The sequence below is a fragment of the Amphimedon queenslandica genome, unplaced genomic scaffold (genome assembly GCF_000090795.2).
Source record: "Amphimedon queenslandica unplaced genomic scaffold, v1.1 AMPQUscaffold_13148, whole genome shotgun sequence".
Lineage (NCBI taxonomy): Eukaryota > Metazoa > Porifera > Demospongiae > Haplosclerida > Niphatidae > Amphimedon > Amphimedon queenslandica.
In genome coordinates, this window is record NW_003546616.1 from 39,946 (window position 1) to 67,136 (window position 27,191).

The 27,191-nt window shown below is 36.5% G+C and overlaps 3 protein-coding genes and 1 non-coding gene across 4 annotated transcripts; 3 read left to right on the plus strand and 1 right to left on the minus strand.

Moving 5' to 3' along the window:
- Nucleotides 1-3: 3 nt before the first annotated feature.
- On the plus strand, nucleotides 4-12,424 carry LOC100634031 (ras GTPase-activating-like protein IQGAP1; the record flags this gene model as incomplete). Its single annotated transcript, XM_020000846.1, has 35 exons — nucleotides 4-66; nucleotides 166-243; nucleotides 286-362; nucleotides 1,078-1,145; nucleotides 1,212-1,303; nucleotides 1,361-1,382; nucleotides 1,498-1,659; nucleotides 2,271-2,396; nucleotides 2,516-2,679; nucleotides 2,735-2,816; nucleotides 2,948-3,117; nucleotides 3,396-3,483; nucleotides 3,626-3,795; nucleotides 3,860-3,929; nucleotides 3,982-4,145; nucleotides 4,289-4,379; nucleotides 4,470-4,634; nucleotides 4,746-4,891; nucleotides 5,114-5,368; nucleotides 5,656-5,797; nucleotides 5,848-6,056; nucleotides 6,772-6,912; nucleotides 7,117-7,310; nucleotides 7,821-8,051; nucleotides 8,320-8,460; nucleotides 8,554-8,638; nucleotides 8,867-9,034; nucleotides 9,371-9,571; nucleotides 9,749-9,851; nucleotides 9,960-10,290; nucleotides 10,999-11,113; nucleotides 11,222-11,388; nucleotides 11,626-11,733; nucleotides 11,819-11,924; nucleotides 11,997-12,424. Coding segments are annotated over 35 exons (4,812 nt in total), but the record flags the coding sequence as incomplete, so codon positions are not given.
- A 388-nt stretch (nucleotides 12,425-12,812) lies between these two features.
- LOC100634159 (protein unc-13 homolog A-like) lies at nucleotides 12,813-23,868 on the plus strand. Its single transcript, XM_020000852.1, has 43 exons — nucleotides 12,813-12,952; nucleotides 13,010-13,039; nucleotides 13,113-13,209; nucleotides 13,393-13,510; nucleotides 15,051-15,156; nucleotides 15,301-15,371; nucleotides 15,540-15,800; nucleotides 15,846-15,907; nucleotides 16,671-16,749; nucleotides 16,898-16,975; nucleotides 17,336-17,387; nucleotides 17,573-17,680; nucleotides 17,782-17,841; nucleotides 17,891-17,996; nucleotides 18,086-18,192; nucleotides 18,319-18,357; nucleotides 18,418-18,523; nucleotides 18,643-18,684; nucleotides 18,948-19,075; nucleotides 19,200-19,315; nucleotides 19,391-19,447; nucleotides 19,499-19,599; nucleotides 19,660-19,837; nucleotides 19,941-20,009; nucleotides 20,065-20,154; nucleotides 20,199-20,264; nucleotides 20,454-20,629; nucleotides 20,704-20,786; nucleotides 20,849-20,904; nucleotides 20,959-21,189; nucleotides 21,308-21,382; nucleotides 21,448-21,525; nucleotides 21,584-21,661; nucleotides 21,729-21,820; nucleotides 21,867-21,920; nucleotides 21,970-22,047; nucleotides 22,100-22,157; nucleotides 22,348-22,500; nucleotides 22,609-22,750; nucleotides 22,860-22,952; nucleotides 23,004-23,039; nucleotides 23,247-23,370; nucleotides 23,490-23,868. Exons 1-43 carry the CDS (start codon nucleotides 12,925-12,927, stop codon nucleotides 23,752-23,754), a joined length of 4,227 nt encoding a protein of 1,408 aa, XP_019856411.1. The 5' UTR covers nucleotides 12,813-12,924; the 3' UTR covers nucleotides 23,755-23,868.
- Nucleotides 20,314-20,385, plus strand: Trnaw-cca (transfer RNA tryptophan (anticodon CCA)). Its single transcript has one exon. It is a non-coding gene; the product is annotated as a tRNA-Trp (tRNA).
- A 442-nt stretch (nucleotides 23,869-24,310) lies between the features above and the next one.
- Nucleotides 24,311-27,172, minus strand: LOC100634285 (GTP-binding protein rhb1-like). Its single transcript, XM_003389103.3, has 4 exons — nucleotides 26,931-27,172; nucleotides 26,821-26,877; nucleotides 26,676-26,749; nucleotides 24,311-25,070 (listed from the first exon to the last, which is right to left on the minus strand). Exons 1-4 carry the CDS (start codon nucleotides 27,055-27,057, stop codon nucleotides 24,510-24,512), a joined length of 819 nt encoding a protein of 272 aa, XP_003389151.1. The 5' UTR covers nucleotides 27,058-27,172; the 3' UTR covers nucleotides 24,311-24,509.
- Between the last annotated feature and the right edge of the window lie 19 nt (nucleotides 27,173-27,191).

Genomic DNA, 27,191 nt, shown 5'->3' on the forward strand with positions numbered 1-27,191 from the left:
TATTGGTATGCGCCAGAAGTACTTCCATTGAAGAAAATCTATGACGTTGATGGGTCAAGACTTGCGGTAAGAACAGCTCGTGCAATCTTGTGACTCTCTCTCTCTCTCTCTCTCTCTCTCTCTCTCTCCTTTTCCTCTTTCCCACTATTTCTCTACTTCTCACAGTTGAAAGGTTTACATTTTAAGCATACCGACAATTTCAATTACTGGCTCAAGTCACTGCGTCACATTGGCCTACCTGAGGTTAGAGTCACACAGAGTAGGACATGACTTGTTCCTCTTTAGATATTTTATCCTGAAACAACTGATCTATATGATAAGAAGAACATGCCAAGAGTTATCTACTGCATTCATGCATTGAGGTACATATTATACCAGGGACAAAGGGAGGAGAGTGGGGCCTTTTTGTCATTCTGTTGTCTTCATTTGTTATTGGACAAGAGAGTACATTGTTGGATAATTATTTTTTTACTGTCTCTAGCTGCCAATGGGCAGAATTCCCTGTATAGCATGATAGCATGTACATAAACTATTGTAATTCAATATACAGTACAAGTACAAGTGTTTGTTCTCAGCTATAGTCTCTTGTTTGAACAGTCAGAGTCATTATTTGGATGCATCCAATGGTAAAACTATAGCTAATCATTTCAGAAACAGTTTGTTTTATTGAAGTAGCTCCTCTAGTAGCAGCTGTTAGTTGAAAATGATAGGAAGAGATGGATACAGTGTATATAGATTGGGGGATGCTATTTTGGGTGGTGTCGTGTGTATGTGTATGGTCTGTTAGGTGTGTTTCTTTAATGATGTCTGCCAAGTTATTGATCCAACAGTGTTTAATGTATACAGTACTGTTTCAACACTGACACATGTACATGTAATGTGCATATACATGTACATGTATGTGTGTATGGTGATTGGACTTGTATGTGTTATTATTTGAATGTGAATGTTATTTGTTGGTGTATACTCAATGTTAGTTACACTATGCACATATTTATGACGTTATGAATACTTTTAATTCTTTCTTTGCCTCCCCCCCCTCTCTCTCTCTCTCTTTCTCTCTCCATTTCCTCACAGTATTTATCTTCACAAACTTGGCAAAGCTCCAGAAATAGAGAACCTAGTTGGGACTGTCGTCTTTACACGTGAGTACCCAATACCATGTGACTATCATGTGACTATCATGTGACTGTATACATGTACATGTGTAGAGGAAGAGATTAGTGCTATGAAGTCTGAGCTGGATAAGTATGGGATCACAATGCCGTCCTTTGGTAAGATTGGTGGCATCCTCGCCAGTGAGGTAAGCTGATCATGGGATTATCACTTAATGTTCACGGGATTTTTGTATCTTTCGTAGCTATCAGTGGACGAAGCAGCAAGTGAGTGGATGGATGAACTTAATTTATTTTATTTGACCTCTCTTTAATTCGTTTTTGTTTTTACTTCTCTCTCTTTTTTCATCTCTCTCTCTCTCTTCCTCCTTCCGTCCCTCAGTACATGCTGCAGTCTTAGCTATTAATGAAGCTATTGATGGTGGTGATCATACAGTTACGTTGGCTAAGTTACAGAACCCAGCTGCTGTCCTTGAGGACATTGAGCCAGAGAATAGCCCACGCTATCAGTCGTCACTGGAATCAACAAAGAAGGACAAAAAAGGTATTTTTTGTGACTTTAACAGATGTCTCATTGTACGTTGTCTTTCTTTATAATTATTAATTTATTATTGCTTTATTTTATTTTAATTGTTTAACATATTGTGTCTACATGTCATTTAATTATTATTGTTCATTTAAAATTCTTTTTATTATAGTATTAAGTAAGACTTCCATATTTGGTGAGCAAAAGGTGGCTCACCAAATAAAAAGGGTTTGTATCTCTGACAGATGGGGGGCAAATTTTGCCAAAAATGAAATGGAGAGAATCTACCATTTTTATAGTTTTTTTTTTGATAGATATACATGTTTTTATGTTGCGTAGAAATTTTGAGCTATTTTTAATCAAGTTTGAATTTTTTATAAATTTTTAAAGTTATACTCAAAAATCAGGCCAAAGTCCCTGTACTATAGTACATGGTCTCGGGCCAAATTTTGCCAAAATTGAAAAGGAGAGAATTTACCATTTTTATAATTTTTTCTGATACATATACATGTACTTATGTTGTGTAGAAAGTTTGAGCTGATTCCGATTAAGTTTGAATTTTTTATGAATTTTTAAAGTTTTATACACTGTACTGTACATGTATATTGAAATGATTTATTGATCTATAGGTTCTGCTGATGAGGGTGATGTGTCTGAAGCTGATGCTTATGATTTCTTGTTGACACAGAGTGAGATCCAGTCATGTGTACAATCAGTGAATGATAAAGTAAAGGAAGAGGCTAGACAAGCTAAACGTGAGCTACTCCCCCTCTCTCTCTCCCTCTTTCCTTTCCTCCTTTCCCCCTCTCTCTCTTACTTTATTCCTTCATTTATTCTCTCATATAAACTACTTCTCTTCCATTCTTCCTATCAGAGACCGAGTGTGTTCTACTGATCAATGCTGCAGTCACCAAGGGAAGCATGACTGCTTTGCTTAACTCCCTCCAAGACGAAGGGGCGGGGTTTAGAGACGTCACACCTCAGAACCTTCGCTGGTATCAGGATATACTGTCTAAAACTAGAGCCGGGAATGGAGAGGTTTGTCCAAAGCATGTGATCGGCATGTGCCTCTCATGTGATTATTTGTGTTTAGAATGGTAATGAAGACCTGACACACGAGGAGATTCAGGATATCATACTGATGGCCAATCAGATAGCAGAGCACACTAGACTGGGTATGTATAATTTTTTATAACTTTTTAATTTTTTTTGGACTTCGATTTTTTCCTAATTTTTAAAAATAAACAATGCCGTCTTTATTCTTTTTACACATGTGGATTGTATCCCTCCCTCCCCTTCCTCCTAGTTGAGGCAGCTGTTCTTACTATCAATAAGTCACTATCTGATGGATCTGCTCCAGAGGATATCCTTCAAATGCTTCAAAATGAACATATCTCACATTTCTCTGTTATACCAGCGAACGCTCAGTATTACGCTGATGGACTCAAGGAAAGACTCAGACAAAAGAGAGAAAAGGTAAGCAGTTAAAAGCACAACAATAAAGATGGGATTTTTGTAAATTTTGACCCATACAATATTTCAGTATATTCTTGTAATCTTAATTATTGTTTTGTGGTCTGTATAATTATGTGTGGTATACATTTTCAGTAACTACATGTATAGTATACAAGTTACATGTACATGTATGTGCATGTATTTGGTTTGTGTAGTACACTGTACTGTAGTAGCACTGCATGCATTATTGATGGTATGTGTTATTATTAATGAATGTGATTCTGTTGTGTATATTTTAGACTGGGAATGCGTCCTGTTTGCTCACAGAAGATGAAATTGAAGATGAAATACACAGCTGCAACGAGAGGGCAGACAAAGATAGACTTGGTAAACAATGAAACTTTATTTTTATTACTTTGAATATCATCTCTCTTTCTCTCTCTCTCTCTCTCTCTCTCTCTCTCTCTCTCTCTCTCTCTCCCTCTCTCCCCCTCTCTCTCCTCCTCCCTCTCTCTCTCTCTTTGTTCAGTTGCTCTTGCTTATCAAAAGATCAACCAGTCAATTGGTAGTGATTCACCTCAAGAGACTCTGACTTCATTACTTGATTCGAATGCTGATCTTTCTCATATCATCGCCGAATCAAGCATTGATCAGTATCATGCTAAACTCAAAGAAACTCAAGCAGAAAAGGGAGGAGAGGTTAGTGGTCACCTGATCATCACATGATAAGGACATAATGTACTGTATACGTGTTCTTTTATAGCCACTCACAAAAGAGGAGATAGTTAGTTCCATTGAAGAAGTCAATAGACAAGTAGAAGCTGAGAGACTAAGTATGGAACATGTGTTATTATTATTTTTATTATTTATATTATTTTATTTTAGTGGCTGAGGGTGTGGCCTCTATAAACTCCGCCCTCTCCTCCAGTGATTCCTCGACTGTCTTGAGTACTCTAATTAATGAGCACATTAGTCTTGAAGAGGTTGATGGTGACGTGTCTCCTCATTATGTCTCGTTGATGAAAGCTGCTCTTGCTTCTAAAATTGAGGTACATCTAGTAGATGTACATGTACATGTAGTACATTGTCATTAAAATTTTTTAAATTTTTATTCAAATATTATGCACTGGTAATTTGTAGTTATTAACAATTATTAATAGTTATTAATGGTTATTATGTATTGTTATGATAGAGAACTGGTGATTCGTCTGCTACATTGACAAGAGAAGAAATACAAGCCGTCATTCACAAAGCAAATGAGCAAACTAAGGAAGCTATTAAAAGTGGGTGTGGTCACACTAGTGGGTGTGGTCATGAGCAGTGGACAAAACTAAAATCATATTAACTTTATTATTTATTTTTCTTGATTTTAGTGGCCAAGGCTGTTCACGAGATCAATGAAATGGTGAAATCAAGTGATTCTGCATCAATACTAACTGCGTTAAAATCAAGTGATCTGATGCTGAGATCAATCACAGAGGAATGCTCTGATACCTACCATCAGAAACTATCGCAAGCTAAAAGTGAAAAATCAACAAGTAAAGAACTTATAAACTTTTAGTTGAAATTTTTGCATGATTTTCCTATTAAGTCACCCACATTTAATTTTAATGGATAATGGTCTAAATTTTTATTATTATTTTTTTTAGCCGAAGCTGCAGTCAGTGGGTGGAGCGAGCACAAGACGAGAGATGGGTACACTTGTTACTATGACAACGGGACGGGAGAACACTCCTGGGTATATCCTGAGGGTTGGTCTGGAGTCTCCAGTGACTTGTCAAAGGAAGAAATACAAGTAAGAGGAAGGAGATAATGTATGTGTATATGTACATGATAATTTTGAGAGAAGAAACAGTACACTTGTACTTGTGAAATATGATGTACATGAAATGTTACTTACATGTACATGTGCATGTACAATGTACATTTAGGTGAAAATTTTCACCCACTTTGGGGCGAAAGTTGCTACTTTTATTTTTAGTAATATTTCATTCTTCTCTCTCTTTCTCTCTCATAGAATATTGTGACTAAAGTAACTGCAGATTTTGATCGTTGGGCTCTCCTGAAAGCCAACGAGCCACTGATAGTATCCCTCCAGTCTCATTGGAGAGGAGCATTAGTGAGGAGACCTTTTAAAAAGAGAATGGACTATTTGAAATCACACGAGAAGGAAGCTGTTAAGCTCCAGGCCCAGTGGCGCGGATTCAAACAGAGAACAGCTTACAAAGAGAGGAAGGACCTACTTGTTAATAGCGTCCACATCATTGTTAAGGTGAGTGTGTGGGGGCGGGTTTAGTGAGTTAATTATGTGTGTGGGTGGATCTTGTAGGATATATGTACATGTGCATTTATTGTCAAAAATGCCAAGGGTTAACCATAAAATTTTGTATATTTTTATTTGCAAAATTAAACGTAAAAATCCCCTTGTAAATGTACATGTACATCTACATGTACATGTGAGATGTTGAAAAAAAATTATATTTATGTACATTTATGATGCTACCATGGAAAATTACATGTACATGTTTGTCATTTTTTTCTCTTTTTGTCTCTCTATAGCTACAATCCTGGGCTAGGATGTGTCAACAGAGAAGGAGATACAGAGAAAGACTCGAATTCTTCAAGAGCAACGTCGCTGCTGTGGTGAGGATTCAGACATTCTGGAGGGCAAAAAAGACAAAGAAAGATTACAAGCAACTGGGTATGAGAAATAAAAAAATTACATTATTATTTTTTTTGTTAAATTTATAGTACAAGTGACTCAACCTCCAGCCTCTGCCGTCCGTAAATTCTTGTCTCTCCTCGAACAAAGTGATCTTGATTTCACGGAAGAGATCGAGTGTCAGAAGCTGAAATCTGAAGTTGTTCAGCAGATCCGCTCAAACCAGCAGCTGGAGCAAGACCTCAGAGTGATTGATCTTAAAATCGGACTGTTAGTGAAGAACAGGCTAACTATACAAGTGAGTTTTTGTTACTGTAACAAGCAGGGTTTCCCACAAAGCATGCTAAGTGTGAGCTAAATTCATGGGCTAAAAAGCACTACAATAGTACATGGCATTTGGAGCAACTTAGATCCAAACTTAATCAGAATCAGCTCAAAATTGAAACATAAGAACATATATGTGTATATGTATTTAAAAAATTATAAAAGCTGAAAAGTTTCTCCTTTTCACTTTTGATGAAATTTGGCCAAAGCCCCTGTACTATATAGTACAGGGTGTTATATAGTATGGGGTGTTTTACCAAATTTTTGAGCAACTTTAAAAATTCATAAAAAATCCAAACTTGATTGAAATCAGCTCAAACTTGCTACACAACATAAGAACATGTATATGTATAAAAAAATATTACAAAAATGAAGAATTCTCTCTTAGTCATTTTTGGCAAAATTTGGCCAAAGACCCTGTACTATAGTACAGGGACTTTGGCCCAATTTTTGAGTAACTTTAAAAATTCATAAAAAATCCAAACTTGATCGGAATCAGCTCAAACTTGCTACACAACATAAGAACTTGTATATGTATCAAAAAATATTACAAAAATGAAGAATTCTCTCCTAGTCATTTTTGGCGAAATTTGGCCAAAATCCCTGTACTATAGTACAGGGACTTTGGCTTGATTTTTAACCAATTAAATTCTGTATTAATTCTTCCTTTTTGTCCCCTCTTTCTCAAGGATGTTGTCTCTCAGACTGATCAGATGAGGCGGAACAGGAAAAGGGGGAAGAGCAGAGCAGCTGTTACTAGTGAAGATGATGATGAAGAGTCGGTAGGTGGACTTAGAGGTCTCTCCAAATCAAGTCAAGAGAAGATTGAAGTAAGTATGAAAGGAAGAAAAGACTTACATTATACATTTGTAAATCTTTCATTTATCTTTTAAATTGATTATTTTATGTACGTTTGTACATGTATCTATTGCTACTGTGAAAGCTTGTAGATTAGCATTGCATAAATTTTTGTGACCACTCTCTCTTTCTCTCTTTTTTTCTTCCTCTCTATTTTTCTCTCTCTCTCTTTCTAGGCTTACCAATATCTCTTTTACCTTCTCCAAACTGAGCCAAGATACTTTGCTAAGCTGATATTTGAAATGTCGCCCAACAGGACAAACAAGTTTATGGAGAACGTGATATTGACTGTACTGAACTATGCACAGAATAACAGAGAACAGTATCTCCTCGTTAAACTATTTGAGACTGCTCTATTTGAAGAAATTGAGTGAGTATACTACATGCACATGTACATGTACATTAATTTACAATGTATTTTTATTGCACTACAATACGTTATGTTTGCATAGCCTAGCTGTGCTTTTTAGACTGTTGTGGTTAAAATGGTATGACCACAGGTCTATGAATAGCTTTACTGAATAGGTGTAGGTGCAACCCATGATAGCCTTTTCAAAAATAAGAGTATATAAGCTCCATGGACTAGCTGTGCAATGATGACTCAATTATTGAAGATAATGGAAAAAAATTTTTGAATGGGACATTTGCATTATTGTATAATAGTCCCTGTACCCAATCAATTTGAATAAACAGTAAAAAAAACAGTTAATTAATACAGTGCATGTACATGTACATGCATAAGAATGCCTTGGGCTCATTTTGTACTATAGTGTATGATGGTATTAGATGAAGATTTACTGAATTACATGTACATGTTTTTTACATGTACATGTACATGTTGGGCGTTTGTTGATTCCTTTCCCTTCCCTCTTCTCTCAAGATCAAAAGTGTTTGCATTGAAAGATATCATAACTGGCAATCCGACGGTCATCAAGATGGTGATCCACTTCACTCGGAGTGAGAGCGAAGGAGGCCACACTGTACTACGCGAGCTACTGGCTCCGCTGGTTAAGGAAATACTGGAGAAACAGGACCTGGTACTTAATACCAGTCCTGTGGATGTGTACAAGGCATGGATCAATCAGATGGAGAGTGAGACTGGAGAGAAATCGTAAGTGAAAAATGTACATGTACATGTACATATGCTTACATGTTTATGGATATTTCACTATAGTATACATGTGTACATGTATATCAATAAAAATAATTATTCAATAAAACTAATTGTTGGATTTGCTGCTTACATGTACATTTAATTGGTCACATACATGTATGTCATTTTAAGCATGCTCAGAATTAAAAGCAAAATTTCACTTTTTCTTCTCACATTTCCTCATTCATTATTCATTGATTGTTACCATGGTTACCTTTATTACCAGAAAACTCCCATATGAGGTCTCCAATGACCAAGCCTTGGGTCATGAAGAGGTTAAGAAGAGAATAGGTCAAACCATTCAAGTGCTGATAGACGCTACAGAGAAATTTCAAACGACCATACTTGCTAGTGTTGGCAGAATACCGTAAGTGACACATGTCGCCTCTAAATGTGCACATGTACATGTATTGCGTCTTTGTTAATTCATTTTTATTGTGTCACATGACTGTTGCTATAGATACACTATGCGTTACATTGCCATGTGTCTCCGTCAAGCTCTTCATAAGAAGTTCCCTGAGTCCGATGAGGATGATGTTCTAAAGGTTAGTACTAGAAATACATGCACATGTACGTTACATGTACATGTACATCTCAGCTTATTTCTCATTCCATATACACGTATATCTCCCTCATTCTGTTTCTCATTTTTTACCTTACATGTACATGTACATGTATATTTTTTACACATATATATACATGTACATGATGAGTACATGTACTTGAACCTCTTTTCTCTCTCTCTCTCTCTCTCTCTCTCTCTCTCTCCCTAGGTTGTTGGTAATTTGTTGTACTACCGCTACATGAATCCAGCAATAGTGGCGCCTGATGCATTTGATATTATTGACATGGGAGTGGAGAAGAGGGTCCTTGAACCAGACCAGAGACGTAATCTTGGTGCCATTGCTAAAGTACTTCAACACGCTGCAGCAGGAAAATTTGTAAGCAAAGAGCATGTACATACATGTATACATGTACATGTATTTATAAATAGAATGTGCAGGTGCATGTATGCCAAACATTCTTTTTATGTTATTGTGTAAGTGTTTCCTTATCTTGAAATCATTTTCTAAAAAGGAAGCGTGTATGCGTATGAGAATAGAAAGAATTTTGATTATAAATAATGATGCAATGTGTGTACATCCATGTAATTTATTTATACCGTAATTTGTACTTTTAATTTCTATATTTCCTTCTTTCTCCTCCCTCTCTGTCTGTCTGTCTGTCTGTCTGTCTGTCTGTCTGTCTCTCTCTCTCTGTCTGTCTCTCTCTCTCAGTTTGAGGGTGAGAATGCTGCTCTTTCTTCCATGAACGGTTACATTCAAAAAGCATTTGGAAGATTCAAGCAGTTCTTCTTAGCTGCCTCTACTGTTGATCCACCTAATCAGAAGTTTGGTTATGATGAGTACACTGATGTCATAATGGTCACCAGACCTGTCATTTATATAACTGTCAAGGAGGTCCTACGTACCCATACTGTAAGCTTGTATATCTTAGTAAAACTTTGCATATCTCAGTATACTTTTAACGCATAACACTATATACTCTTAACATAATATTTGGAAGAGTGATTTTGACTATACTTTTTAGAATGCTTTGTTTGTACATCTCAGTATATTTTTGTGCATGTCAGTATACTTCTGTATATTATACAGCTGCTAGTGGAGCACGAAGAAGCTTTGGCTCCAGAGCCCAGTGATCCTTTGAGGGACATATTGAAGGACCTTGGAGCAATACCGTCAGTTGAAGCACTATTAGGTATCGTAGAGTGCATACATGCATGTACATGTACATATGTACATGTTTATAAGAATTTTGAAACACCTCTTTCCTAATGTTATGCGCCATATTTTACTCCCTGTTAAGGTGGCGTGAGAGAAGCCGCTCCTAATGAGGACAAGGAAGACATCATTAACGAAGCCTCCAAGCAGGAACTTGCACTGACCCTCACCAACAAATTTGAGGCAAAGGCGGACGACAGCAGCGACATGAAGGCTCTCTTTGTCCGTACTAAGAGGATGGTTGTTGATCTCCTTCGTGTCCAAGCAGGCGATAATCTAACGGACATTTTGTACACGCCGGCGACACCCGAGCAGGAGGAGGAGCACCAGAGGATGATCAAGGAAAGGGAAGAGGCTGATAAGGCCAACAAGAGCTTGTCTCTATCACAGGCGGACTCCGTCTACACTGACAGAGAGTGAGCTATTGGTTTTTGTATATTTTATGAAAATTAGTAGAGTTGTAGATGTACATGTAGTTATAATAGTAAGAAACTTTTATGCCAAATTTCGTCAAAAATGGTTAGGAGAGAATTCTTCATTTTTATTATTTTTTTTGATACATATACATGTTCTTATGTTGTGTAGCAAGTTTGAGCTGATTCCGATCAAAATTAGATTTTTTATGAATTTTTAAAGTTACTCCAAAATTGGGCCAAAGTCCCTGTACTATAGTACAGGGACTTTGGCCAAAATTTGCCAAAATTGACTAGGAGAGAATTCTTCATTTTTATAATTTTTTCTGATACATATATATGTTTTTATGTTTTGTAGAAAGTTTGAGCTAATTCTCATCAAATTTGGATTTTTAACGAATTTTTAAAGTTACTCCAAAATTGAGCCAAAGTATAGTACAGGGACTTTGGCCAAAATTTGCCAAAATTGACTATGAGAGAATTCTCCATTTTAATAATTTTTTCTGATACATATACATGTTTTTATGTTGCATAGCAAGTTTGAGCTGATTCCGATAAAATTTGGATTTTTTTGAATTTTTAAAGTTGATCAAAATTGACCATCTATGCCATCAAAAATGGCTGGGATAAAGTCCTCAACAACATGGATTTCTATTATTTTATTACATAAATTATGCTCTCTCTCTCTCTCTCTCCTTTACTATATTTCAGTTTGCCCATTGAGGGAATGAAGCGTAAGATCATGAGACAGTTAAGGTCACTGGAACAAGAAGAGATGGTATCAAGTAAAGACGACTATCAAGAAATAATCAACTCGATTGCCAAGGTACTCTATTCTCTAAGACACGCCCATAATAGCGTTACAACAGCGGGTTGTATGCAAATAAATGGTTGTATTTTTGAAGCATTTGATGTCCTTTTATTTCATTAATAGGACATTAGAAACCAGCATCGTCATAGACAGCAGAGGAAACTTGAGTTGAAGCGTCTTCAAGAGACGATGGAGAAACTGAATGCAAAGACGCATTTCTTTGAAGAGCAGATGGAGTACTACCAGCAATATGTTAAAGCATGTCTCGACAGTCTTGCCAAAGCAAGCAGGTCAGCATTGTATGTACACATACATATACATGTACATGTACAATGTATGCTTGGAGTGTATAACTTGAAATATAACAATTGTGTGTACATGTACATGTACGTAGCAGAAATTTGTAATTTTCTGAAAGCTTAATTGATTAATTAACAGCTGCATGTGTAAATATTCAGGGCTGTGATAGAAGGAAACTCATTGTACATTTAACTTATATTATTTATGATTATAATTATTGTTTGCAGTGGTCCAGCTGGTGGTACAGAGTTTAAAAAGCAGACGGTGAAGTACACTGCACAGAGACTCCATGAGAAAGGAGTTGTGCTTGAGATTGATGGTCTACCAAAGCACCAGTGAGTATATCTCTTCATCCCTCCATTATATACTGTGATAGTTTGTTGGTGATACTAATAATGTATCATGTTTTATTGTCATTAGGTTCAGGAATGCTCAAATTGAGATTACTTCAATTGATGTTGGCGTTTTTGAAGTCAAGGGGCGTGTCTTGGGCGTGGCTCTGGATAAATTTGAACTCGTTTTTCAGGTAAAAATATAAAGAGAGAAAGAGACATTACAAATTGTATACGAATTATTTATTTATTTATTTGTTTATTAGGATTTGCTTCAGATGCAATATGAAGGCGTGGCCGTCATGAAAATCCTTGGTCGTGCCAAGATAAACGTGAATCTTCTCATCTACCTCATTAATAAGAAGTTTTACGGGAAAGGCTAGCACAAAGCCAGACCCTTCACAAAAACACCAACAACCACACAGCTGATATCAACAATAATAATAAATAAATAAATAAATAAAGGACACTCTTGCATCATTGATTGAAAGATTATATAATTTAGAATTAATTAGGCATTGTTATTGCTGTATTTTTGTCTTTTCATTTTGTTTGGTCGTGTGATTGTCAAGTGACATAAAACCTTTCCTCCTTTTATTGTGCTGTTTGGGTCTCTCTCTAACAATTATTATTGTTATTATTATTTTATGTACATTGAATTATCTCTCTTTGAGAGCAAATAGAATAGACAAAAAGACTGATCTCCAAGTACATGCATAGTATGATTATGTACTGCATAATCCTCTATCTATGAGTTACATTCATTCAACCTTATGTACTACATACACATTGTTATTCTCCTGCTACTTCCTTGTGAGGTTCATGTGTTTACTGTTAGTTGCTCACTTTCAATGTGTAAAGTTTGAAGTGACTGTAGGCTATCTATACTTTTGGAAAGTATTTATTACGAACAATTAGCTATTTTGTTTACCAAAAGTTGCACCGGCAGTCTCTCACTGTTATTATTATTATAACTATTAATGATGATACGCTGCTGCTTAGAGTTTATAAACTGCTACCATCCTTTAATATGTCTATGATTGCTGTATTGGAGCAGAATCGACTCTGTTTTAACATGATTTTATTTTCATTTGGCACGCAAATTATGGGCGTGGTTGTACCGGCAATTATGTTACCGGTCGGGAACTTGTAAAGTTTCTTGATGCAGAAAAGAGAAGGAAAAGGGGCAAGAAGATGAGCAGCCTCAATCTCTGTCTCCACGGTAAGCATTTATTCATATTATCATCCTTTACCCTGGTGTATGTCTTCTCTATTGTAGTATATTCCGGAGTCATAGATCTCCTTGAAGGTATGCAAGAGCTAGTGCATGTTGCCAAATTGCAGCAGTCACTATTGTTTGTGTTTCCTCTCTCCCTCGATAGAGACGAGTCTTTTCGTTAGAGCAAGTGTCAATGAAGTAACCAAGGTGACTAACAAGCAGTCTCTCGCAAAACCGGTCTGGAATGAAGATATTTTCTTGTAAGAGAAACTGAGAAATGTATAGCTATAAAGTGCTTGCTTAGTATTGAGTGTAGACAGAGGCACTCAATATCATCATTAATGTGTCACATTAAATATTCAATTCAACTATTACTCTTCTCTCATACAACTTTCCTTTATTTTTCCACTTTCCTCTGCCCTCCTCTCTCTTGATTCTCTCAGTCAAGTTGATCACATTGTTGGTGATCTGTGGGTCGAGCTCTACTCCTCGTCCTTCCTGCGCCAGCAGCTCCTTGGTCACACAATGGTACCACTCTACTCCATCAGGCACTCAAACAAAGTAAACTCACACCCAAATACAGTACAATACAGTTGAAATTACAGCCATTATTTCTCATAAAATATTTTTGCTCCATTTCTTCTATTTTGCTATGGGATAAATCCAATTCCTCCATGGGCTCACTGCTACAGTAAATAGAAGTTAACACATGCTTCTGTTTATGACCCCTCGCTGGTATTGTTTTTATTATTGGTGTTACATAAACCGAGCCTCTGATCTTTCGTTATTTAAAGCACCTGTCATCCATTTACCAGCTGCACTCGTAATACCATAAATACTTCATCATAATACAATATTACCAATAAAGTATGTGTGTGTGTGTGCTGGACTATTATAGTTATGGATTCATTGATGATAGAAATTAGCTGTATTGACAAAACAAGTCAAAGATGAGAAAGAGAGAGAGAGAAATAGCCTTTCCTTTTGTGATTGTACTATATGCCTATCTTATTGATACCATAATACTTACTATTATTTTAAAGCTCTACTATCAAATTACATTCTAGTAGCAATTACGATATGCTAAGTTGACTTTTCCCTAATAACACACACACTGTAACTTAATATCCTATTCTTCAAACCTACTCTAACATTCCACTGTACATCAATAGTAGATGCCTACATTAGTTTGTATGTACATGTACATGTACATGTACATGTACATGTACATGTATCTACTGGCTTGGCAGTCAGTCCATTTAATTGTTATTTAGTAATACAATAAGGTTATTGTTGTTTTTGCTTTATTGTTTCTTTATTTGCAAGAGAGCTGCCAAATAATTCCATTACAAATCCCCCTCCATTACAAATCCCAGTAATCCCAATCCCCACATTCACGTACATGTACATACATACCAATTGTGTTCATGTGAATGTGCACTTGGCCATTTTATGGCTTAGTTTGGATTGTGTGCTCTGGCATTGTGTGTTTATGATCATTTTGCATGTTGTTTGTGTGTTTAGTCATTTGTGACTAAGTGAAGTCACTGATGCACTCCTTGTTTTATGAGGAAAAGGAAATACACTCCAGTACAGTAATGCATGCACGAGTGCATAGCCTAGAGAAGTGATGTTTATCTTCTAAGAAGAATGCTGGATTACTTTGATAATTACATTAGTAGTCCTTAATTGATTCACTATTAACATAAAATGACATCATTATTTATACTATTAATAGTATTATTAATATAACTGATAATCCTTTTAGCCATAGAGTGAGAGAAGGCTGTGCCTGCACATACTCACTTACTAAAATTATGTATATTTATATTACATTCATATATACATGTATTTATACTATTGATTATATACAGTTACATGTATATATGTATGTAGTGTATTTTGTCACCCAAGGGAAACTGGCTTATTTGTACAGTAGCAGATCATTGTTTGTTTATGTATATTGTGATTTATTGGTTTAATTCTATTACTTCTTCCTTTTGCTTCCTTTCAACTTTCTAATACTTCCTTTCACCCTTTCGCACTTTATTATCATTCTCCCTCCCTCCCTCCCTCCCTCCTCTCCCTCTCTCTCCCTCAGAAATCTGATGGTCAGTCTTATAATTTGGTGTTAGCTGATGATGGTGATGATGACTCTCCCACTAATCACTCTCTTGTTTTGGACATGCATTTTGAACTACCACAGAGTAAGTCTTTGAACCTACACACAAACATGCAAACTATGTACATGTTCTTTTACTAAAACCATACACAAGCACACAAGCTCTTTACGTCATGTGTAACCTTTATATTATAAGTATTTATATCATATTTTATGTATCATTTTGTAGATATTCCACGTAAGGAATTAGAGATGCTTGAAAAGAAGTTAAATTCGCTGAGACTCACACTACAAGAAGAGGTACTATAGTATATGCTGCATTGTAAAATTTTATGATCAATATGTCACAAAATGTAATAATTCTCAAAGTACTTTTCAGTAAAGTTTTAATTGTACGGTGCTATAATGAAGTTGCATTTTTTAAAAACTACATAAAATTAAATTCTCCCTTTATTTCTCTTCTAATAGGCTAAAGTCATATCATATCAGCACGTTCAATTGCACAAGAAAAAACTCCCTCTCCCAGACAAACAGCCAGGAAAATTTGAGTACCCAGACGAAGTAAAGAAAGTCGTAGCCGTCAACCCTCATCTCAGCAAGAAGAACCGAAAAGTTAGTTTCCTTGATGAGGAAGACGATGATGAAATAGACGGCGATACACCACCTCCTGTAAAACTAACAGCAAGAGAAAAATGGCAGTCGGTTCTCTCTAAACCTGAATTCATAAGAGTACATTTTGACTTATTTTATTTTTGCATCTTATGTTGTTCTTAGTTGAGAGACGAGGGATCTATCAGAAGGCCCAATCGTGGAAGAGGAGGGTCCCTAGCAGATCTGTAAGTATATTATTTGAGTTAATGGGCGTGGCTAATTTAGTAGGCGTGGTTTAGTGGGTGTGGTCATGTTATGGTTTAGGTGTGGCTTGGGATAGTTTTGGGGTTTGGTTTGATTGGCAGTTCGCCGTACGCTAAACAAACACTTAATGATGACATAGCTTTTATAAAGGAAAACAGCATTGGAAATATAAACAACAATACCGGCATAAGATAGCTGGGAAGAAAATTCAAGTCGCATATAAATTATGCATGTATATACTTGTGCGTGTGTATTAAACTATGCATCGTGCGCGGCGTCTACTACAACATGATTATAGTGCATGTTTTTGGCTTCCTGGGTTTATAAATTCACCATAAACTTGACACTAGCATTCAGTTTCAGAGGAATAGTAGAGAAGGAGCAGTAGCTGTACCTGGAGTCCACCACTGAGCCTATCTCTGCCTGCCTGTGCTAAGGGGGATTGTGTATACAGTGGCTCAGTGATTGCTGTAGCTCTAAATCTTTATCTTCTTCAATCTGGCTGCCTGTGTATAGAGTCTGAGCTATATAATTTGTTACTGTTGTTGTTGTAGTTGTAATGGCTGATAGACAAAATAACAATGAGGAGTGCGAGGAAGATGAGAAGGAGGATAAGTTTAGGAAAAGGAGGAATGCAATTTGGAAGAGACAGCGGTATATATAATACACACTGTCTCTTTATTGCATGCAATAATTATATATTATTTTCTCTCTAATTATTCGAATTCTCCCTCTCTTTAACAGTGTCAGTCACATGCAAGGCCTCAAGAAGATAGAGACGACAGTAGTTAGTGATGATCAAGTAGCTTCATTCTCACAGAAAGTAAGCATATACCTTATCAATACACATTCTACTGTACTGACAACATTTACGATAATTTTCATTAATTTTTATAATTTGCACACTAAGTCAACTCCTACATGAACACAGTGTATTTTCAGTTACACTTACACGTATTGATCTTTGTTAGGTATATAAAAGGTTGAAGACGAGGCAAAGGAGTAGGGAGGCACTGCACGCAGTCAAAGAAACAATTGATGAAGATTTTGTAAGTATTATGGTATTATTTCTAGATACATTTAGTGCTAATTTATGCTTGTATAGTGAGGCTATGCCAGTAATAATGGCAACAGTGCATAATTTCCTGTACCCTGGATACTACAGGCTTATTAGTGTAGGGGAATTTTGTAATCTTATAATCAATTAGTACTATCAACTTACGCACTATAGCTTGATGCACTATTACTCATCAGTTATAGTAATTATAGAATTAGCTACCCTTTAACTTTTACATTGTTCACCAATTACCATATGTAGTGTATCAGGATTCCAATGTACATTGTTTATATGCATCTAGCTATTAAAGACGATGAATCAATGTGTTATGATGTGTGTTGTTTTTGTATAGAGGATACATGTGTACAAGAAGGCATTACAGGCTATGATATATCCTGCCTCAAGTTAGTCTTCATGTATATTATTATTATTATTATTGTGTAGCTTTTAGATAATGTTTACCATTCATTCTCTCTAAATATGCATGTAATATGGTACAGCATGTTATCTTTTCATTTGACCCTCTCTCTCCTTCTCTTCATCTCTCCTCTTCTCTCTGTCTCTCTGTCTCCCTCTGTCTCTCTCTCAGGTCTACATGCTCATCAGTTTGTAGAGAAGTCTTACAAGTCCTTCACGTATTGTGGAGAGTGCGAGGGCTTCATTTGGGGATTAGCCAAACAAGGAGTCCAGTGTGAAAGTACATCTCCATATATTCCCATCTCAACATTCTCTCTCTATTATGCTTGTATCTTTATTATTGTTGTTCTTATTATGATAATATTTTCATTTTTTACACAGAATGTGGTAAAAATTCTCACAAGAAATGTGCCGCGTCTGCAAAGCACGATTGTTTTCACAGTGAGTTTTTTGTATTCATTATAACCAGCTCTCCTCTCTCTTCCTCCAGTAAGGGACTCTCAGTCTTCGTCAGTGCAAGAGTCTCATCTGATGGTCATTACTGAAGTTATGAGGAAAACTGTTGTCAGTCAAAGCAAAAAGTTTGATCTTTTAAAGTATGAACATGTACATGCACATACATACCAGATCAATACCTCTCTCTTCCTCTCTCTGCCTCCCTCTCTCTCTCTCTCTCTTATTCTAGGGAAGCATTCAGCATCACTGATGTGGAGAACTCTAATATCATTGATGAGGTGACTTCTACCATCAAAGATCTAGCTAGGAAGTTCACTGCTATTGTGGACATTAAAGGTATGGCAGGAAAGATTGCACCTACATCGACACTGATTCAGTCTTGATATCTCAGTATCAGTGTTAATGCTAAGATTTCTGTACTGTATCAGTTAATGTTCTAAATCATCAATTTATCTTTTGTAGTCATTGCAGCTCAAGGTCTTGCCTTCAACGAGCAGGCCGGTAAGTGTGGGTGTGGTTAATGGTAACCTTAGTAACAAATATGTATATGTACATACGTAGAAGGCAAGAGGTTGTATGTGTCTATTGATGTTGGAGGAGAAAAGAAAAGAACTAAAGCTTACAAAGAAGTACACCATTCCCCTCAATGGAGTGAAGACTTCCAATTGTGAGTGTCTTTATTGTTATTATTATTATTTACTATAGTGTGCCTACATGTACAGCTAGTCTATAATTTATTTATCAATTTGTTTATGTTGTTTGTCTTAATGTGTTCAATGGTTGTAGTGAGTGCCAGAATTACTTGGAACCGATCAAGATTAGAGTGTGGTGAGTTGTAGTAGCTGCATAGTTGTGCATGATGTGCATGCTTCCTTAATTCTCTCAAATAATTATATGTCCTCTTACTTAATTCCTTTGAATTCTTTCCTCTTCTCTCTCTCTCTCTCTCTCTCTCTCTCTCTCTCTCCCTCTCTCTCTCTCTCTCTCCCCCTCTCTCTCTCTCTCTCTCTCTCTCTCTCTCTCCCTCTCTCTCTCTCTCTCTCTCTCTCCTTCTCCCTCTCTCTCTCCCTCCCTCCCTCTTTCCCTCTCAGGAACGAGAGACACACTACAATGAGTAAACTAACTCACAGGATGACATCCGAAGGCGATCACTTTTTGGGACAGAAGATCATTGAAGTGTTAAGACTAGGTGCAGCAAACACACTCTGGTACAAACTAGGTAAGCTTTATACACAGTACCAACGTACCATACAATTCAATTTCCTTACATATATATGAATATGTACATTGTTTGTCATATTGTTGTTTACCGTTGTCATTATTGTTTTTGTTGTTATTATTAGAGAAGAGAACGGCAGATAACATTGTTTCTGGCTCAATCCAGTTAACACTATCCTCAAAGATAGCTGGTGAATTTCTCATAGCACCATATCACATAATGTACTCACAGCTACACGAGGTATGTGGTCATGTGACTTGAATACCATATTTGACCTCCTCTCTCTCTCTCTCTCATTCTTCATTCTCTCTCTAGCAACTGTTTCTTCACTGTCATTTCAGAAAGCAGAAAGATCTAGTAATATGCAGTACAGTGAGTTTAAAGTCACATGACCATCGTGTGATCTTCACGTGATGTGTTTAGGATCATAAAGATAAGTGTGATCTATTGCCTGGTGTTGCTCAAGATATCATTGATGAGTTTGCTAAAAGATTCGCCGTAGAACAGATATACCGACTATTAGTGTGAGCGGAGGAGAGAGAGGGGCTCGTTTCGTTATCATGCATTAATTTTTTTCTCTTTAGACATTTCAAATTAATTCTTGATCATTCCCTATTACTTGCTAACCCGTACAAAGCTATGAACAATATACTAGTACATGCCAGAGAAATGATGTTTCACCTGAGTGCAGAGGAGAACGCCATTAGAGGAGTTGGACTCCAGACATTAATGGTGGAGCTACTGGACTCTAGCAACTTTGGAGTAAGTCCAAGAGCTACTTCTTATTGATTATATGACTATTCCCCGTTTCTATTGCTTTTTTGTGCTTACAAGTACATGGTTATTGGTTTCTTTCTTTATACAGCGTGACAAAGTTGCACAGCTCATTCAAAAGCTAACTGGACAGCTGCTACTGAATCTACAGAGCTACAGAGTAATCACACAACCGCTACATATGACTTATATATTCCTTTATTCTCCACTATTAGGACTCTTACCCTGTCACTAGCAAAGAGAAGCTAACCGAATTGACAAACACATGTGAATTGCTCAAAACTGTTTGTGATTTTGAAAGAAAGGTAAAGGACACAAATCATGGCTTCTTATTCATTAATTTTCTCAGGCTGTTGGTATAGAAAGTGCTTCAAGGGTAGGAAATGTCTCCAAAGCTATTGAAGGAGCAATGAAGGTAATGCTGTAGTTTTAATACACAAAACATTGCATGGTTGGGCAGAGCTGACTCGGTGGCGCAACGGTAGCGCGTCTGACTCCAGATCAGAAGGTTGCGTGTTCAAATCACGTCCGGGTCACTTCCTTTTTTTTTCTTTTTATCAGATTTTAAACCTTTAATTTTTTGCTTTTTTTTTCTTCTATAAAGGAGTGTGCTAGGACAACTTTTGATGACATTGTACAAGAGCTGATCCCTGATGACTATGAGGGACACCCAGCACTTGACAAGAATGCATCACCTTTTGAATTTTATTACAGCTTGCTAAAACAAATCATATCTGCCATTGTGGAGGACAAGACAGTCTATCAGCCATACATTAAAAAGTATTAAAAAGAGGAGAGAGAGAGAGAGGGGGGGAGAAGAATGGGAAATTTATCTTTGCTATTATTATATATAGGTATGTTGATTTTGAATTGGATGCAGTTTCAATGATAGAGTTTTGGAATCTTTTCAAAGAAACAATTCAGGATTTGTTTAAAGGTAGACTCCTGAAACAATACAATAATGATATCCTGTTTCTACTAACCTATTCCTTTCTGCAGTTGATGATAATTTAAACGTATTCCCACCTATTGAAGCTATTCACTTACTTTTACTGGTACATATAACTTTTATTCTTTTTACTACAAATTATTTCTAATTCCATGTATAGGTGAAGAAATTCTACGAAGAGAGAGTTAGAAAGCTAGAGAAAAACCTTGAGAGACTTGAGTACCCGTATTGGTTTGAGCCGGCAGTCAAGTACTGGATACAGGACTTTCAACAAAATGCTCTCAATTTCGTCAACAACAGTTGGGAGCACGATAAAGCAGCTCACTTTCAACCTGATAGCAATCAAAACTTTTCAGCTTCTGCTTACGACATGTTTGTGTACTTTCACAAGGTGCATACATGTACATGTGCATGTATATTTACATGTACATGTGCAGTAGTCGTACAAATGATTATAAAGTTTTTATTTGGCTTTACAACTAGTAGTCATAATGATGTTTTCCTAATAGGGGCAAGAGCTCATTCAAGGACTTGACTCTGATCAGTTGGACCTCAGACACATTTATCTCTTTGAATATTCAAAAGTAATTTGAATGTTTTAGTATTTTAACATGTATATGCCTTATTCTTGCATATTGCCTCATTTCAGGTTATTAAAAGTCTTATTCTACATTACATTGATCTTGCTTCAGTTGAGATACCAAATGCTGGCTCTAAACTAGACATTGTATGTACATGCATGTACATGTACATATACTATACTTATAATTCTTTCTCTGTTATAGACACTGATGTTGCTCAATAACTTTCAGTTCATTCGTTTCGGAGTTCAAAGCATATTCGAAGCAATGCATGGACCTGAGGTTAGCTAATCTGTTAATAGTATTAATAGTAGTTTATGGGCACATATTAACATAATGATATTCGTAGAATGCTGGCCCCCAGGCCACTGAGGAGCTCCAAGACTTACAGACGATACTAACTAAACAATTAAACACTTGGTGTCCCTTCGTAATGAACAGGTAGGCGGAGTCTTAGTAATCATTACTGACCATGCCCACCTTGTAGTCAGAAGGAATCCATATGGAATCATATGAGACACATGCAAGAGGAATTAATGAAGTGAGTGGGCGTGTGACCACTATGAAATCATTAGCCATTGATAATGTAGATTAAAGGCACAGGGTTCTGCTACTAGAGCTGATGCAAAAGTGATGGTTGAGCTTGTACTAGATGCACTGTTTGCAAGGTAGTTAATTAACTGTTGGTTCATAACTTTTAATAACTTGTGGTGATTGTAGGGCTGAAAAGATTGGAAAGGTTTGTGAGAAAGACACGCTTTTACCGAAATTAATAAAAGTAAGAGCAAAGGAAAGTTGATGACTTTTCTCCTTGTCTGAAATTACTTCTCATTTTAAATACATTTTCTGATCCATATTGATTTCTCGAGATATGATCATTTTAAAAATCAGTTGGCTTGCACCATTTACATATTGAACTTGTGATAAATTATCTCCCTCCTCCCTCTCTCTCCCTCTCTCTTTTAAAGGAGCTATGGTTTGTAGTAATGGAAGGATTCCAGTGTCTGCTACTGCCGAACCTAACAGCTATCACTGGGGAACAAGTTGAGAGTGTCTTCCACCATGTCAATTATAATCAAAGACAGTGTGCATTATTAGACCTCATCATTGATCTTTTCAAGGTTTGACCACACACTCAGCATTATAACATCATTATTTTGTCCTCTTAAATATTAACGTGAATAACGGATACGTCCTATGATTTTTATTACAATTTTTTGTTTCCGAAGGAGTTTTTTATGGATGATCATGCTGGAGTGAAGGAGTCTACACTGAGTCGTAACGTAAAGCAAATGAAAGCAATCACGAAACTGTTCCGTCAAACGACTGAATCACTGATAGGAGAATGTCTGAAATCATTTAAATACGATAGTAAGAAACACTTAAAATAAATCAGGCCTATTATAAATATGAACTAACAGGCCTATTATAAATATATATGAGGAAACTATATAGTATTTTACTTATTATGTTGTTGTAGGTCAAATTGACAGAGATTCTTATGGAGAGTTGTCCCTTGAACTGAATATTGGTAGGAGACCAGCTTCTGGTGGAATGGATGGTACACTAAGAGGTAACCACCAACCAGTATTTATTGTACTTGCATTATCTCACTCTCTTTTAGTAATATCTGGGAAAGATATTAAATCACTCAGCCATTGTAAGTACCCATTTATTACAAAACTTAATCAGAGTTGGCTGTTGCTTTCAAATACATGTACCTTGCGAATAAGAAAATTTTAATAGCTTCAAAGAACAAACCAATTTTAAGTATTATTTTTGAATTATGGCATTTGAAATCAGCATATGCATTAGTTTTAAATCTCACTGTAATAGATTAATCTTAACTCTCTCCCTTTTTCTTTAGCTTCTAGTGGTTTCAAGATATTCATTGATTTTAATTTTATATTTCCAAACTGTCAGCAATTCTCAAAGTACAGATACAGCACTGGAGCGACCTCAGCAGCTGACATTAACCACACATTCAAATTGTAAGCAAATTAAAATCAATGATAATAAATAAATAATAATAATAATAATAATAATAATAATAATAATAATAATAATAATAATAATGGTAAATGAAACTTTTTATTTCTTCATTTCATAGTACACTTCCTCCAACTGAATATTGCCAGTTGCAAGCAACAGTGAAACACAAGCCTCTCATAGGCGGTGATCAGATATTGGGTGTGGCCTCGGTACCTTTTGACGTCATAATGAAGAGCAGAGTATACACTATGAATCTCAATGGAGCATTGTTTCATGATGAGCGTGGGCGGGCCTTTCTCACGGTACTAGCCTTGAGACATAGCGACGAAATAGCGAGAGACTTTGTCATTTTGAAAACTTACAAGCGAATCGAGGGAGACTGAATTTTCCCGTTATTATTTTTATCTTTCCCAGTCATAATTTTTATGTCATTAATTATTATTATCATTAGATACTATCAGCATTGCATTCTCTTTTTATAATTATAATTACATTAATTACAATCTATAAATTAGAGAGTAAGGAATTGTGACAGTGCTGCTATAAAAATTTTTTGCGACAAAATTTCCTGGAAAAATATAGTTTTCCAGCACAATTTCTGGGAAAAATAAAGTTTTTAAAAGCTTTCCGGGCAAATTCTCTGAAAAAAATTTAGTTTTTTGGGAAAAATAAAGTTTCCCAGCAAAATTCTCTTCAAAAAAATGAAGTTTTTCGACAAAATTTCCTGGAAAAAAAGTTTTCCTAGATAAATCCCAGAGAAAAGTTTTTTTGGGAACATTCCTGGCATTGAAATTATAAAAATTAAAATTAGTAATTTTTAAAAAATTAATATTTTATTTTATAATTGCTAGGTTACTGTTGCTATGTTACTGTTGCTAGGTTACTGTTGCCACGTCGGTATCATGGCCAACTGTACACAGACAAACACTTGTTAAGCTCAGGCTTGCCAAAGATAACTTCTAAAATCAAACAATACCATTTTATAACAGCACAATGACCGTTTTACAAAATTAATAGAATCAGAAGAGCAGGTAAAGTTAATGTGACAGTGTTGGTGCATTTAAAAATTAATAAAATTTATAATAAGCAGAAACAAGTGAATGAGTAATACAGTTGTGTGAAATGAATCATGGAACCATCAGCTTTCCATACTGATAGTGATAGTGATTGGTTCCGGTCCCTCTGGGGTCTGGCTGTTAAAAGAGACTGACGATCGAAGTGGTGAGACTACAGAAAGTTCCGAATGTCTAGCAGCCGGTAGACGTAAAGGAGACAAGTCCCGTGACTCCCTTTTCCCGGATGACATCGGACTTAGGAGTCTGCGGATTATCCCTCTGGACGATTTATTGGTGTGTTCACCGGAGTCCATGATATCAAATCGATCAGTGTAGAGATGAGAGTACATTTTGATGGCGGTTTTAAAAGGGAGGGCACAGTTATGACCCTCGGCAGCTGAGGTCTCGACATAGCAGCAATCAAGCTCTTTAGCAACAGCGAGAGCCTCTGAAGTAGATACCTTCCTCTCCATGTCTCCTTTACAGCCAACGAGGACCGTGGAGATCGGACGAGAGCCGTGCCAGTGAGCGTCTGCCTTCTGACGTATCAGTCTGGCCTTGCGAAAGGAGGATCGGTCATTGAGATCAAAGAGAAGTAGGAGGACGTGAGAGAAACTGAAGTAATACATGATATGTCTATCATCCTGAGAGAGAGAGAAAGAGAGAAAGAGAAAGGGGAGGTTAATTGCAAGTAAAATCCACCATATTCTTTAAAATAAACAAGATTCAGAGACAGAAAGACTGAGAACACATTAAACCCCTGAATTAAGAGACACAAAACAAAACATTAGTAAGGAATGCATGCCAGCTGATGATACCACTTTAAAGCCAGACAAAAATACATAACACGCATTAGCACTGAACACAAAACATTCCCACAATAATAGTAGTAGAGTCATTCTGGGATACGCATGAGTCGGACTCATGGTTTAATTCTATAACTAAACTAATCTACAATTCCGTGCTTACTACAACTATAAGATAATCATGTGAAAATAGTATCCACATGAACGCAAACACACTCAGTTAAAAGGCTATGGACACACATACAGTCACAAACTAAAAGTGCCATAGAACACACAGAGAACATAATTCACATATAGCCACATAAGCAACTGCCACTTAAAAACTAACGTAGATTAATGGATATTGCACTATCTTTGCAGCAATCGTGGTAAGATCTGCTTGTACAAGAGGTGTGACATTAATTGTAATTGTAATTCCAAGACACATCAAGGCATGCAATTTCCTGGTGCATACTTCTAAGCACTTAACATTTCAATAGGAGACTATGTGTTCTTATGTAGTGGTCTTGTACTTTACTCTGTCTGTCTACATTGTTAACAGACAGTAGATGACATGTTTACAAAGAGAATATTATTTACACAAGGACAAACACAATGATTGCTCTAACTTAATCTGTAACGCTAATACACAAAGAAAAGGTTAAAAGGTAAGGTGCAGTAACGTCACGTACTCACACACACACACACACACACACACACACACACACACACACACACACACACACACACACACACACACAAAGTCATAAACAACATGAATTAGTATGCCTTATTTGGTTAATAGGCTAAACCACATTACCCTTTTTATTTCCAGGCACACATCTCTCTTCTATACCTTTCCCTCTCTTTCATTATCATTCACGTTGACATAAGGAAAGCCACAAAAAAGAGAAGTCTTTCTGAAACTAAACTGAGATTGTGTTTGAAAAGTTAACATTAGCAATGCAAGCAATCAATGATAACAATGTCCTACACAACATCAACACATTGAACATACAGTGGAATAAGAAGGAGAGAGAGCAATGAAAGGAAGTGCAAGAGAGAAAGGGATTTATATAATTAGTAGTATATGATTATCTCTCAAGGAAGAGGAAGTATCAAAAACCACAAGCAGCTGGCGAGCTGCATTCTTCAGAAAAAGCAGCTGAACAATGTACTAAGTGCTTACATCCTTTGTACTATAAGTGGGGGACTACTAAACTACTAGAGCTAAAGGGACTTTTATGTCAATTTCCACCTGTTGTGCTTTATCCCATAACATGAAATGCTTCAAAACAACTGATGTTGAGAGAGGGATATGGGAACCAGCCTATCCAGTAAACATAAGGCTAGAGCAACTAGTGTAATGTCACTTATTATCATGACAGTTGACATACATACACCACATAATGGCAGTGCACTTACATACAATATATATATACTGCATTAGTAAAATCAACTTACTTCTCCTGCAGTGTCCAATATACTGAGACGATAGGATTCTCCCTCAACTCGCATTGTTTTTGTGTACTTGTCCTCTGAAAGAGAGGAAGAAAGAAAGACAGAAAGAAAGAGAGATTTCATGATAAAGATCTACTTTAGATCTTACCTAATGTTGGGTTGTAAGAATGAAGAAATCTTCCAGTAATAAAACGAACGATCAGAGCTATGATAGATAGGTAACAGAGACAGTACAATACAGCAAGACTCGGTGCATACCTGATTTTCCAACTCCTCCTTGCCCAACCACAGCAATCCTGACCTCTTTGCTGGCCCCGTCATCACTGTTAATGCTACTAGAGCTACTGCTCCGACTACCACTGGATAGAGAGTGCTTGTGATTCATGACGACTACCCTATCCCTTTTTATTGTCAAGGAAAGCAAGAAGCAAAACTGAAGCACAAATCAAGTCTGCGGTTCCTTTTATATACAACACGTGGGACCGAATCTAAAAGATTAAGAGTGGGCGGTATATCAAT

What these genes read in the sequence shown, in the direction of transcription:
- LOC100634159 (XM_020000852.1), top strand. Translation starts at nt 12,925, where the DNA reads ATGAGCAGCCTCAATCTCTGTCTCCACG. An exon ending in TGCTATTGTGGACATTAAAG is followed by an intron (nt 18,193 to 18,318) that starts GTATGGCAGGAA and finishes TATCTTTTGTAG; the next exon opens with TCATTGCAGCTCAAGGTCTT. An exon ending in GAAATCATTTAAATACGATA is followed by an intron (nt 22,751 to 22,859) that starts GTAAGAAACACT and finishes ATGTTGTTGTAG; the next exon opens with GTCAAATTGACAGAGATTCT.
- LOC100634285 (XM_003389103.3), bottom strand. Translation starts at nt 27,057, where the DNA reads ATGAATCACAAGCACTCTCTATCCAGTGGTAGTCGGAGCAGTAGCTCT. An exon ending in TTCTTACAACCCAACATTAG is followed by an intron (nt 26,750 to 26,820) that starts GTAAGATCTAAA and finishes CCTCTCTTTCAG; the next exon opens with AGGACAAGTACACAAAAACA. An exon ending in TATTGGACACTGCAGGAGAA is followed by an intron (nt 25,071 to 26,675) that starts GTAAGTTGATTT and finishes TCTCTCTCTCAG; the next exon opens with GATGATAGACATATCATGTA.